The 13,927-nt window shown below is 41.2% G+C and overlaps 1 protein-coding gene across 1 annotated transcript in view; it reads left to right on the top strand.

Annotated features, from left to right (window-relative positions):
- Window positions 1–13,927, top strand: part of PLB1 (phospholipase B1) — an 81,175-nt gene that overhangs the window by 38,893 nt on the left and 28,355 nt on the right. Inside the window, exons 26-38 of the mRNA XM_074820648.1 lie at window positions 268–349; window positions 995–1,099; window positions 1,756–1,851; window positions 2,327–2,398; window positions 3,045–3,104; window positions 3,528–3,588; window positions 4,305–4,363; window positions 6,147–6,214; window positions 7,248–7,291; window positions 8,548–8,656; window positions 12,395–12,446; window positions 12,591–12,671; window positions 13,770–13,835. Coding sequence (XP_074676749.1) covers window positions 268–349; window positions 995–1,099; window positions 1,756–1,851; window positions 2,327–2,398; window positions 3,045–3,104; window positions 3,528–3,588; window positions 4,305–4,363; window positions 6,147–6,214; window positions 7,248–7,291; window positions 8,548–8,656; window positions 12,395–12,446; window positions 12,591–12,671; window positions 13,770–13,835 — 955 coding nt within the window. The remainder of the gene's footprint in view (window positions 1–267; window positions 350–994; window positions 1,100–1,755; window positions 1,852–2,326; window positions 2,399–3,044; window positions 3,105–3,527; window positions 3,589–4,304; window positions 4,364–6,146; window positions 6,215–7,247; window positions 7,292–8,547; window positions 8,657–12,394; window positions 12,447–12,590; window positions 12,672–13,769; window positions 13,836–13,927) is intronic.

Genomic DNA, 13,927 nt, shown 5'->3' with positions numbered 1-13,927 from the left:
CCAAAACCTTGCTGTGGGCAGCCAGTATGGTTTTTGCTTGCATGGAGCCTTTTCCTCACTTTATGTTCATGAATTTATCCCTAATACATGTGTTTCTGCTCAAGAATCAGGACTGTGCAGAAACTCAGAGGTGAGAGCTAATGCTCCTACTGAGCAGCCTTTCAAATAAATCCCCCTTGGAGAAGCTTTTAACCCTGCAGCTTGTCAGCTTGGGAGCAGGGGGGAAAAAAGAGGAGCAGATCTCAGTGCCATGTTGTCCTCCCACAGGATCCTGTGCCCTTGTGTCATAAAACCTGAGGACAATTCCAGTGAGTTTAAGAAGTTGGTCTACTTTAACAGAAGGTACCAGGTGAGGCATGTGGCATTTGTTACAGGTTTAATGTCATCTTCCTGTTGATCAAGGGACCACAGAGAGGTTACTATTTGGAGGTGGGGGACAGTTTTCACTCATTTTAATGACATATTTGTAGTTGTGATTTAAAAAAAAAAGGTGAGGGGGAGATGGGAGTAGGCTCAAGATCTTTACAACTCTGATTCACTAAAACAACAAAACAGATGAGAAGAAAAGTTCTTAAAGAGCCATAGAAAGTAGAGTATGTAAGAGAGCCAGCAGTTTTTTGATCACTTATCTTGCTGGAGATCAGATTAAGTCAAAGAACATGATAACTCAGGAACAAACTTCTGGCATGGGATGTCAGCCAAACCAAAAATGCTTCGGTGGTTCTGGAAGAACATCTTTTTGACAGAAAATCTAATTACTGAGCAGGTTGCCTGCCCATGTCAGTCAGGCAGCCATCCCCAGGCTGCCTCTCTGCAAAGAAGCCTGGGATGCATGTCTCAAAGACAGCTGTGTTGGCTGCCTGGTGTGAGATGGAAACCATGGCCACGCCTGGGTTTCTGCACTAGAGAGTGGGAACCCCTGGGTGAGATGTAAATGGACAGAGGGTCTGGAGCTGAATGTAAAAGAAGGAACAACTTTTCTTTGACTTTTTAGGAGAGAACTCGCCAGTTAGTGGAGAGTGGAAGGTATGATACTACGGATGATTTCACAGTCGTTATGCAGCCATTTCTGATGAATGTGAACATGCCAAAAACACAGGTAAAAACAACCAAAAAACCAGTCCCTACATTAAATCCTAGTGCAATTCCACAAAATTATCTTGGCTATAAATGTGACCAGAAGTTTTTTGGCCTAGTAATTATTATATTCAGTTGAGATAACATCCAAAATTGCAGAAAATGCTTATGGAATAACTTGGAGATAATGGGCAACAGGAATACAGACCCTGAAGACACAATTTGGGGCCCTGAGTCCACTCCACTGCAATCAGAAAACCATGCAGTAGATATTTAGTTCAAAGTCTTTGCCAGAGAGCACGTGCCCTCTTATCCCCCATACATCACAAAGTCCCTTCCAGTACTTTGTTAAATGACTTTTAGTGAAAACTCATGTGCTTCAAAAGACTGTAGTGAATTTCAGGGGAAATAAAGAATGCAGTTAGTATCTGTGCCCAGGTATTCTGTACCCATAGTGGTCTGTATTCCCTATTACTTTGTAAATGCTATATTAAAAAGCTTTAAAAGGTGTCTTAGTTTTGAGTTACTAGCATCTTCTGGCCTAGTTTAATTCTTTTGGCCTCAGAGGCCTTTGCAGGTACTTCAGTTTGAAGTCAGCCGGGATATTTTGCTGGGAGAGAATAATGCACAGCTTGTTGCATATTTACTGCCTCTGACAGTACCTGTCTTGTTCTCTAGGAGGGGTTGCCAGATAGTTCATATTTTGCCCCAGACTGTTTCCACTTCAGCCAGAAGGCTCATTCCCAGGCTGCACGTGCTTTGTGGAACAACATGGTAAGATTTTTAAAGGTTGTATTGGTCAGTCCTTGTCCTCTCCGTCCTGCCCTTGGCAGCAAAAATATCCCCCAGGGAGCTACTAGGTAGCTAGCCCTATTTCTTCTGAACCCTTAACTGTGTTTACAAAGGAAAAGAGTGATTGTGTGAACAAAGGTCACCTGAACTGCTGAAGCAGTCATATCAAACCAGTAAATCTTGGGGTATATTAAGGCTGGGGATGTTGGGACTTCTCTCAGGGAGAGGATGCCTGCCTGTCGCATTGGTCATCAGGCCACGTTCATAATGTATGGGAATTAAGCTCTTCAGCATGCAAAGAAGCAGTGCGTGGAGGTAGCCGCCAGCACGGGTGCAGGGCACTGCAGTTGTCTTGCTGTGCTGCAGAGGTGGCTTTGAGTGGCTGGTACCACAGTGTTACCCATTGCTCTCTGATGCTCATTCACATTTCTTCTGTGCATCCCCCTTTTTCCCACAGCTGGAACCCTTAGGGGAGAAGACAGATGATCAGCAAATAGAAGATGAGATTGTTCTCAAATGTCCAAGTGAGGTAAGTTATAAGGGTGTCTGTGTTCATGTGGAGGTGCTAGGGGTGGCTGGGAGTCTACGTGAGCCTTTACCAACTGGCTGGAGTGCTGTCTCCATGAGGGGGATCTGACTCTTCCCCACATAGTTTGTGCCACTGCCACCAGTAGCGGTAGCGGTATGAACACTCCCCCATGAGATGGAGGGCAAGCTTGTCCTAGAAGTAAGCTTCTCAAGTCACACATCACACATGATTGGTCAAAACATGAGGGAAGTGTGTTTGGACTACCTAGTCAAGATCACCAAGCATCTACACTGAATGATAGAGCGTCACTGGGGGAAACAGAGCAATGATGGCGCCAGTCAGCACAGCTCTGCAGAGGTCACTGGGACTACCTTGAAGTGGGACCACAAGCTTCTTGTTAATTACACACAGCAGGGTCCTGAGTGTATTCTGTAAATTCTGGCTGTGTAAAAATATTGCCCCAGGTTTACACTGTTATTGTATGGATTTTAAAAATGCCATTTCTTTTTTTTTTTTTTTTAATTCCGGGGATTCATTTGCATCAAGCTGCTAATCATCTACAGACATCTGAGAATTGAAGATTGGGGAATGGAAATCTCCATGTATTCTGATGCTTTGCATTGACTTGGATTGTCTTGTTTTGTAGGCTGAGCCATTCCTGAGGACATATAAGAACAGTAATTACACGTACCCTAACCAAACTCCAGTAAGTGTCAACATCACCACATCACCATCCTGCTGTTACTCTGCTGCATCTGTTCCTATATAGTAATCAGATGAGTCATGCTGTGGACCACAGGTGAAATCAGTCTTTTGCCAAAGGGGTTTGGGAGGCTGAATGCATGGCCTCAGCCATGGAAAAGCAGGAAAGCACTCCCTGAATTAGGCAAAATGCATCCAGAAACACCTGTAAGAACACATGCTTAGACAGCACAGTTATCAGTACAGGATGCTACTCTAATCTAGGCAATACTGAATATGGCTAATGAATTGAGCAACCGAGATCTGTCTGGTTAATTACATGCTAAACAGGCTCTGGTTTATCCACATGGCCTCTACTAGAAAGATTCTAGTTACTACTGACTGTATTTGCTAGCCAAATGCTATTCAGCTTTCTTGTTCTCTCTAGAATTATGGAAGCCAGCTGCTATGTGAGGACAGGTCTCCATCCTCCCCTCCTGCAACTTCAGGTAGTCTTGCCTGTTTTATGTTAAGAGGCTGTATTACCTTCAACTGTACTTCAAGATGAGTATTTATTTTTGCTGAAATGTCTGCTGGACTTTGAAAAGTACTGCTCAGAAAAGATGTCATGTTTTTCAGCAGCTGCTTAATAGATACAATGCCATACTGACACGCGAGGTAACATTCCAAGTAGCTGCACTTAACTCACTACCAGTGGAGAACTTCAAAGTATCTTGTGATAAAATTCAAATTTGTGTGCTGATGTAGCCTATAAGTGATACCACCTAAATCTTAGGGAAGGAAGCTGGAAATCCAGCTTCATGCATATTAGTCTAGGACACAGCAGTATTCAGTTTTTCAAATAAATTCATATTTGTCTTCTTAGTCCTTCTCTGCCTTCTTCAGCTTTAATATGTTGTTCCTGCTTTGTCTAATACTGCATTGTTGTACCTTCACCTCGGTGCTGGATACTGTTTGCAACTTACTGTTATTTGCTCTTTGCTATTCTGTCTTTTCAGTAGCAGTGTTAACCACTGAGATGCTGAATAATGTGCATATGCTACTGCTACAACCACATGAGATGAGCAGGGGAGAGCTCCTGTTTTATCACCTGGGTATTGCAAAAACACTATGTCTGAGCATCAGAATGCACAATGGCATGTTTCATGTATACAGTGGTGAAAAAGAATAGCTATTTCCTAAACTGCATTTCTTTTCTTTGCAGTGCATTCCCTAAAGCCAGCTGATGTGAAAATTATAGCAGCCCTTGGGGATTCTTTGACGGTAAGGAGATGGTGTTTTTACTGTTCTCTTGGTAAAACTACAAACATGTGCCTGCTCCTGTGGAGGGGAAATAGCTGTTGTACCTAGAAGCAAAGATCCATTCATTCACGGATGATAATAGGTCTAGCAACTAGAACAAGAAAGAAGGTGTCAGTTCTCCAACACTCTGTTCCCCCCACACACATATTCACATGATTTTGAACTCAGGCAAAAACACAGGCAAATCCTTTAAAGAGGTACGGAAATAGTTTGCTGAATTGGAGACAGAAGAGATCAGATGCTGTTGAAACTAATGGGACATAGCACAAGCCCTAGGTTACTGTGGTTTTTCAAAGTTTTTCTGAATAGGAGCAGACTGGTGAACCTGTTCTTTTTCCTCAGTTCTTTCAGGAACAGAGTGTGACTAAGGGATGTTGGATAATAGTATTTTATTCATTTTAGCATTAATGAGATAAGGATGTACGGGGGTGAGAGCCCTCTGACTTTATCCGCTTCAAAAGATATTCAGTCTTTTTACTGTGCCCATTTTAACTGATAGCTAATTTCTTTATCAAGAAGTAGTTCTTGCTGGCGATGATTATCTTTGGTAGCCTAGAAGGAATATGTCTCAAGATCCAGACATCCTATATTCTTATTACGTCTTTTGCCTTGTGTTTTCATACTGGTCAGACTGAAACTCTACAGCCAGCTCAAAGGAAACACTGGGCAGAAAGACATAACTGGAACATAGGTTTCTCTGAATCTGAGTCTTAACAACAAAACAAAGACATTGTGTGTACAAACCATGAAGCCTTTACAACTCTCTGGCAGGCATGTTGCTAAAACTCCTACGCACAGGAGGCTACTGAAATAGAAGCATTTGAATGCAAACTTGCAATATTGACAAATGAAAGATATTCTGTATATGGCTGTGGTTGCCATATTATAATATCTAGGAGCCTGCAGGTGTTTCTGCTTCTAAATATAGTCTATAGGAACTGAGAATAAAATCTGCTTTCATAGAAAGTGCAGTGGTGCATTGCTGTCTCAGAGCTGCATTTGGCCTGTGCATAGTTATTCTGAATACCAGTTTTCCATTAATTCAGTAAAGTTTTTATACATAGAAGAAAACGCAGTGTTATGGTTTAATCTGAGGTAGCAGCAAATAATCTGCCTGGTCTTGTGCTGTACTGAGGTACTACCCTGTACCCAAATTTAGCATGAAACTATAATATCACAGCTGGCAGGCACTCTGCTTCTGAATTCTGGTGGTGGTTTAGGAGGGATGTAGTTGCTAGCTTGCCTCTTTCTTCAGGGAGTGTAGAGAATGCTTTCCTCCTTGTTGTAGTACTACTCTAAGTCTCTCGATTTAGCACAATATTTTTCAAATCAGTGTAAAGGTATTATGGTGCTTCTTTCTGAGGTATGTTTGTTTTCTCTGTTGAGTTCATATAGTATTTATTATCATTAGCCAGAAAGCTTTATGTGTTTGTTCAAGATGTTCTCATCATTCCTGAGTAACGCAACTGTAAATGAGTTATGCAGCTCATCTAGACCCATGAGAAGAAAGCCTTTGTTCCACGACTCCATCATATATTTTGTGCGTCATATATAATACGATGCTTGTAAATAATTACGAAAGATATTGATGCATTCTTCAGGAGGAAGGTTGGGGAAGAGCCAGATGCCTTCTAAAGCTTTTGAAGAGATGCATTCAAAAGTAAATAAAATGACTATGCATGAATGACTATTGTATTAGTAATTGTGCTTTAATTTCATTTGGTTAATGAAAAATAATGTCCAGGCTGGTACAGGAATTGCCTCAGATAATCTCCTGGATTTGGACACTGAATACCGGGGACTGTCTTGGAGGTAAGTCTTCAGCCAAGGTGATGAGGAGGTGTGTATTCTCTCCTGTAAAGGATATTTTTCTCTTCCATATGTTTTGGGGCTTTCAGCTGTCAGAAAGTTGGAAAAAAAAGTTGTTTCTTGCTAGCACTTCTTTTGAAGATGTATCAAGATCCAGGATTTGTCATAAGGGTGACTTCATTGCTGAAAACATTTTCTGTGGATTTTAAGCTAGCCTTTTGACTTTTCATATGCTTTCATCTTTGGCTGCTTGTGACGATTTGTGTTTTTATAGTGGGATGGCAAGTCAGAAATCTACAAAACCAGAGAAAAATCACTGGAACAAACAAGTCAGAACTGGTTGGTTTGGGAGTTCCTCTCAAAGTTTGCTATTTCTGAACTTCTTGTAGCGCCATGGAAAACTGTTTAACCGGACAGCTTTTACCACATGCAGCACACAGTCACAAAAGTCTTTTTTTTTTTTTTTTTGGTGTGATGATGTAGCTCAGTTGACATTGACTGAAGCAGTGTTGTGCTGTCCTAATGTCCCTCCATAAACTGGAGTGTGGCCTCAGTGTGTCCCACCAACTGAAAAGCTGAAGAGAGCATACCCCTGTGCAGGAAGCAGGAGAAGAGAATGAGGAGCTGCTGCTATAGCTCCCTTGTCACCGAGGGGCTGACTGTGTGGTGCTGCCTTAGAGTGGCTTAACAAGGCTGGAACTGGCCTCAAAGTCAACCTTCTAATCTGCAGTACTTTAGGGCTCGATCATTTGAGTATGTAGCTGTCTCAAGCATTTTTCTGCCATTTCATAATGATTGATTATATCCCTGTATAGCTGCAAAATCATTAAATCTTTCTGAAAAGCATCTTTACCACTGAAACCTCAGCCATTCTCCCCAATAGCATTTCCAATTCTGTCCTCTCGATATAATCTGATAGATTGATAGTTACCAAATTAATCACCCTTTGCTTTTTCTCATGATGTGTGCTAGGTTTTCACTGTGCTTAGCGTCCGGCTAAGAGATGAGTGACTGGGATTTCTCTTTCTCATTTTAGTGTTGGAGGAGATGCGTCATTAGAGAATGTGACAACTCTACCTAGTAAGTAAATTCTTTGCTAGATCTAACTGGCAAGAATTAAGAGAGGGGATGGGCAGATTCCTGATATGTTTACAGAGAGCTCTTAAGTATCTCAAAGCTGGTTTAGAGTAATTAACAAGAACTGCCTTTCAAAGAAACAATATCCTAGGAGTAAAGAATAGAAAGTTGGCTTCATCAGTGAAGCTGAGAAGCAGTTAGAAATTCCCTTCTGTTCTCTTCCCTCTCCCTTCTCAACTGCTTGTTGAGTGTTATTTGAATTTCTAAATAAGCTTGCTATGTCCATGCTTGTGGTGCAATTAACATTCGCTTTTAATAAATATTCCACTACAGCTTTTTGCAAGAAGAGATGTTTGCATAGACTAGGCCTCTCTGGTAAATAAAGCTGACTACTCGTACATGTAACCTGAGGGGAATCATTTTAACTTTCTCTTCACTGAAACATGCAACTTGTCATAGCTCAGCCTATTGTTAATGCAAAGCCACTAGAGTTTCAGTTTGCATCAGCTGTAAAATTAAACTTCTATTTGAAGAGGGCTAGTAAAGTGTCCTTCTGTGTGTTGCCCATTATTATAAGCAAAGTGTAACAAGAATGTAATTAGAATAAGCAATTAATTGATTCACTGGATGCTTATTACATTTGACAAAGCCTTCATTAAAATGTGGTTAAATTCAGTCTTTGAGATTAAGGTAGCTTTTATAGTTTACAATGCGGCCATTTTCACTCTCAGCTGCAAGCTACTCTGTCAACTTCCTTTTGGAAACTACTATGGAGGTTATTGAGAATGTGGTGGGATTTCGTTAGAATCATGCATGTGAGGCTTTCTTCATATTTGTCAGTAGCATGAGATTTTGCACAGCCCTGAAGCTGACCCAGATCCTCTACTGAAAGTGAGCTTCTGCTGGGCTGAAGCCCCCCTTCCAGTTCACTTTGCCAAGTCAACATCATATGACTGAAGATTTTATTTTAGGCTTTAACCACTACAACACGAGAGATAACTGCACACAGTAGTCCTCAATTCTGCTCATCTTATCTGCAAGTGGTAGTGCAGGGCACAGCAAGCACACTGCTGTCTTGAGCTGCTGCCAGCTGGTGATCCCTCTCGCCACTGCATGTTGGATGTACCTAGTTGACTGGAGGCTGCAGCAGCTGTGCTGCGCTCTGAGAGCAAAACTGTGGCAGTACTGGTGTGTGCTAGTCCCTGTAGGTAGGGAGCAGATGTAGGCATTTTCCCTTCATTGCCATCTTTCTTTTTCAGACATCTTTCGCGAGTTCAATGTTACGGTTGTGGGCTATTCGATTGGCACCGGGAGTGAGAATGATTCGAATGCATTCCTTAACCAGGCAGTTACTGGAGCACAGGCTGAGTATGTAGCCTTTTGTTTTTCATTTGCAGGTGACGGATGCTTCATCTAATTCCCTCTCAACTGTCTCATGTGCTGTCACAACTTGCTCTGAACAGCAAACAAAACCAGCCTAGTTAGAGTTGAAAATTGTCTCAAAACATGTTAAATGTATAGGCTTATTTCATAGCTGAACTTTCAAATGAACCCAATAGTCCTGGTTATGAAATTCACAAGCAAGAAACTGGCAGAAACTCTGTGATGGTTGTGGTTTCTACCCTTCCTCTTCAACATCTATTCATTTATCTATTTATCTGTCAATAAATCCCTGAGAGCATGGATGTTTTCAGAAAATGAGCATGTAGTGAACTGGTAAAGAGATAATAGGAGAAAAACTAGATTAAATCTTCCATAATTCTGGCCTCAGGCTTCTGGATAAACAAGTAAAAGTGGTCAAGAGAAAGGAAAAAACTAGCCACAGTCTGGAATCTGAAGAAAGGAGAATTGCTGATGGTCATATATGAGGTTTTGTGCATTGCAGACCTGATGCAGTTACAGCCAGTTCTGCCAATATAATAATAATTGTAATGTCTTGCAGGCATCTGAATTTGGCTCTTTGCTTTTAGTCACACCTGGGAGGCTGCATGAGTTGGGCTTTGCTATACTGCTTATCCTAGAAATCCCTGGCTTCTTATTAAAAGAGTCAGTGCTGTTTAATTAACAAAACAGATGGCTGCTGGAATTCAGTCATAGTTTGGGCACAGGTTCTGACAGACCATGCCTGGATTTGACATTGTTAGTTGATATTACCCAGACCGTAATTTGATTGTTTATTTGTTTAAAGAAAAACTCCTCTTACTTCCCAAAGAGGTCTTACTTATAAGTGAAGTTCAGAAGTTAAGGTGTTTGAGTTTGCTGTATCTAAGCAAAGATCATTAGGATTCAGCAGGTATTTTTACTGCCTTTCTGTAGGCCTTGAGTAACTTCTGACTCATACTAACAACCTCAGTAAATGCTTGGATTTCCTCAGAGAAATAGCCTGCTAGGTGCCCTGACATATCCTACAGCTCCCCCCATACCTGAGAGAAGGGATTTTGTTTCCTAGTGATGACTGAACATACCTGTGTATGTCAGTGAAACACATGAAAAGACTATGGCTCTGATTCAGCCATACATAAGAATTTATTAACATACTTCTATATGTGGCATATATCCAGATCAGCTTCAGCTTTTGCTTGTTATAGAAAATAATGAGATAGGTCTTGTATTTTGTATCATTTAAAACCTAAACAGGCTTTTTGGAGTGGTGAAGGACTTGAAACAGGATACACAACCTCTTAAGTCACCAATATGTCTTAAAGCAGTTTGCATCAGCAGCAACTGAGGCATTACTATTAGTTATTTGTTAGCTGTATGAAATGAGTTGATGGATGTTAGTCTAATGAAAAATTGTCTATTTCGTCTATATCAATTAGTCTTCTCTCTTACCATGCAAACAGCTGGACTGCGTAAACATGATGAAGTGGAGCTATCGATGTTCTGCAACCATATTTTGTAAACTTTCAGCAACGAGATGCAGACAACAATTGTCCCAGATTGCTGCTAGTCTTCTGTTGTTTCCCTGTTTTGTAACTCTCTGTAGAAAGCTGTGCAAAAGTAAAGTACTGTAAACTACTACACTAATATCCCTGAACTTTGAAATGATTCTTTTGGAGTTCTGTCACGTTGTGGGTCTTGATGCATCTGAGAAGGTTAATGCATCCTACTTGAATATAGAAATGTATTGCAACATAAGGAAATGTTTCTCCTGCCTTAGGTGTTTGGTCCTGGAATGATGATGCAATCCAGCATTTGTTCTTCATCAGCCAAAAATACCCATTTTCCTGTGATTCAGAGAGCAAAAATAGTCCACCAGCTAATGCTGGTATTTCAGAATTTTTACCTGGCCTGACTCACTTTTGGGTGCTAATCTGGAAACTGCTTTCCAGAAGTGCTGGGGCCTTTCTGAAATCGGGTAGTTCTGCACCCTTACCAGATTTTGGAAACCAGATGTTAAGGGTTTCTTAAAATGAAATTGGTGGCTGCTTTGAAGAGCTCTTTAGTGAACTTGATGGCAATGTAGCAATGCGGGTCCTATTCGGCAAACATTCCTAAACCTATGGACATTCATTGCCAAAGTGCTTATGTACATACTGGAGTTAAGGATAGATCTGAAGCATGTCACTGGAGCAGAGCCTGGTTAAGATCTCTGATTTCATGTGGAAAAAAAGTGGTTAAGAATTTAAGATTGAGAGCAGAGAACAGGTGATAGGAACTGGGAATATATGTATTTCCCATTAGCAAACTGTTTCTGTTGATCAAGATCTAAATTTGCTGGAGACTGCAGCTCAAAAATGGGTGATTGCTGGCACTGCTTCATTCAAGATGTTGTTAGATCTTACTGACTGTGTAGGCTCAGGATGCATCAGCACTTCAGTGACTGCGTGAGAAATCGAAGGTGTGGTGGACTGTCAGCTCAATAAGTGGTGTTTTCCTCTGGATCAATATTGAAGTCAGTGGTCTACCCTAGGGGTTTCCACAGTAAGAACAGAAGGACATTGTGACCACTTGTGGCTTGTGATAGCTTTGACATATAAGTAGGTTATGACATTGAACAAGGGTAACAGTGAACAGAACTATCAGATGCAAGCAGTGTCTATGTCACAAGTAGATGTATGACAATGCTCATTCCCCAGTAAATACTCTTAGGTTAGTGTTAGATCAGTATTCAGTTGGAGGAGGGTGGTGAGATACACAGCATTGCAAAGGAGAACTAAGCTCTGGTTGCCATACAAAACAAGTGTCATGCTTATTAATGTCAGCTGATGTGCTTCCAGAAATGATAGACAGTCAGTGAAGTGTTTCTAACAAGAGCCTGAAGGGAGATGCAGCTCATGCCGTACTACAGAGTTGCCTGGAAGGCCAAAGCTTTCCAACCACATTCTCTTTTCTATGCATATTTGAGGATCAACGTGTCAGGGCAGTCAAACAAGGTTGAAGTGTTCAGCCTAAGTAACTCAAAATTCATGGCAGTTTATATACGTACACACACACATATATATCTGTGTATGTATATATAAGCAAAACAGAAAGAGTGCTCGCTTTGGCCATTGGAAAACAGCAAGGCTGTCATCTTAACTTGTCTGAGTAACTTTGAAAGTTACTTGGATTTTACCTCTGGAAAGGTAGTGTGTGCAGACCTGTTTTACACAATTGAAAATTAATTATTGACTCTGGGTCCAGGCTACAAAAATGAGGGAGATGTGCACAGTGACCTCTAAAACACTTCGGCTTTGCAAGGGGGGTGAGTTGTAGTGTATGCGCAAACATCACTCAAGGGGTTGGTTAAATATTGGGACTTGAGATTCCCTTGTTGTTTTAGTCCATGAAGAATAGATTGATAGCAGGCCATCTGCTTACAAACATGTAGCTGTGTCTGGCTTTTCAGCTGTTTTAGGTGCTAAGCGTCCTGTAATAGAAGCTAAACTTACAGTTCCAGATTAATTACTGAACTTTAGTAAAATCAGTATTCAAGTTCAACTTGATGTTGACTTTCCACAAAGATATGAACCTGTAATTTGATCATGGAAACATGAGGATTGTACTGTCTCCTCACTCAACCCTTCTGATATCTGACAACTTGATTTAAGGTAGCTGAAAAGTGTTAATGTTGGTCTCTCCGTAAGGGTGTTTCTTTCACTCACTAGTTGTCCTTCTTCACAGGCACTTACCAGCCCAAGCAAGAAATCTCCTGAGACTAATGAAAACTGACCCTGTAAGTTGTCTGGGACTCCTTTAATCTTACAGCATGAAAAGAAACAGGTGTTGCATCACATGATAGATCCTCCTGCAGCAATACTATGTGCATATCACAGTGTCAAAGAAATTCAGGCTCATTATTTTCTTCTTTATTGCACAGAGAATTGACCTCAGTGCTGACTGGAAGCTCATAACAGTGAATATTGGAAGCAACGATCTGTGCAACTATTGCAAAGACCCTGTGAGTAGTAGAACTGCTTAACTGAAACTGTAGTGGGACTGTGATGTCAGTGTAGGAACACGTCAAGGGAAATCCATGGATCCTTCACAGAGATATGTGCTGCTGTATGTTTTGATGGTGGTTGCTGCTGACAGTGCCCTGATATAAAAAGTTACCAGCAACAGAGTAGAATGGTTGTGTTCTCTCTGGCTTACTCCAGAGTAAGAACCACTGTCTTTGCTACTGTCTTTTGACCATGAGCAAGAAGTGGAAGGGAAGAAAAGCTTCACTCCTCTGATGTGGTAACTGCTCTACTGCTAGCACAGCCTCTTTAGACATCCAAGAAAGAATTATACTGCTTTGAACTACCACTAGTCCAATCCTACAATTGTGATCACTCACAGTGTAGGGAGATGCTAGGAACAGGTGAGGTATGTATGAGGGAAGTTGATGCAGTGCTCAGTATCATTTGAATTTTATGCTTCTCTGGATTATGGAGAAGCCTTTAGGGCTGCCATAAGGAGATCATGGGAGTTGAGTGGGCAGGTGGCAGGGATAGGCCACCTTTCTCTGTCAGCTCTTACTCTCTTGCCTTTAATATGCTGAATTCTTGTGAGCATTTCAATTCTCCTGTAACCCCTTGTGCTTGAGAAACTTGCTGCTTCTGCAGGAGCCTCGCTAGGGATCTTTGCTGCTGCTGCCAAGTTTTATAGCTTTATTTATAGCTATGACCTTGGCTAGCAAAGATTTCACCTAATTTTACAAGAGCTTATCAGCTGGCTGTGAGCATGCCTATGGCTGCTTTGTTTATGCTCTTCAGCATGCATTCAGTTGAGGTTCCTTCCTGCATCTTTACATGAAGTATCTGGTGGATTTGGGTTAAATATACTGCTACTCAACAAGGTTTATTTCACATCCAAAATTTCACCAAGTCTTTCTACATTTTAGATCAATTAATATGATTAATATCCCTGGTCTCTAGAAAGAAGCAAAAACATTCTACAGACCACAGTGTTGTGTGGCAGAAAAGGAAGTGAATTAATGTGATTCTCCAGCCTCCCAACCAAAATGTCTTGTGTCTGCATTTAACAGTAATCTCTTCTCTTCTGTTTCTATCAGGATCACTACTCAGCTGTGAATTTCATCAGAAGGATTCAAGAAACTCTTGATATTCTGCACAAGCAGGCGAGTGCTGTGAAATTGTCCTTGCATTCTAGCTCATGCTGGTACATGACTGACTGGTGCTAGCTCTTCTGTTTGTTTGATTTTGGTGGGGG

This window comes from Strix aluco, chromosome 3 (genome assembly GCF_031877795.1).
Source record: "Strix aluco isolate bStrAlu1 chromosome 3, bStrAlu1.hap1, whole genome shotgun sequence".
NCBI classification, from domain to species: domain Eukaryota; kingdom Metazoa; phylum Chordata; class Aves; order Strigiformes; family Strigidae; genus Strix; species Strix aluco.
This window is presented reverse-complemented; position numbering and strand designations above follow the sequence as displayed.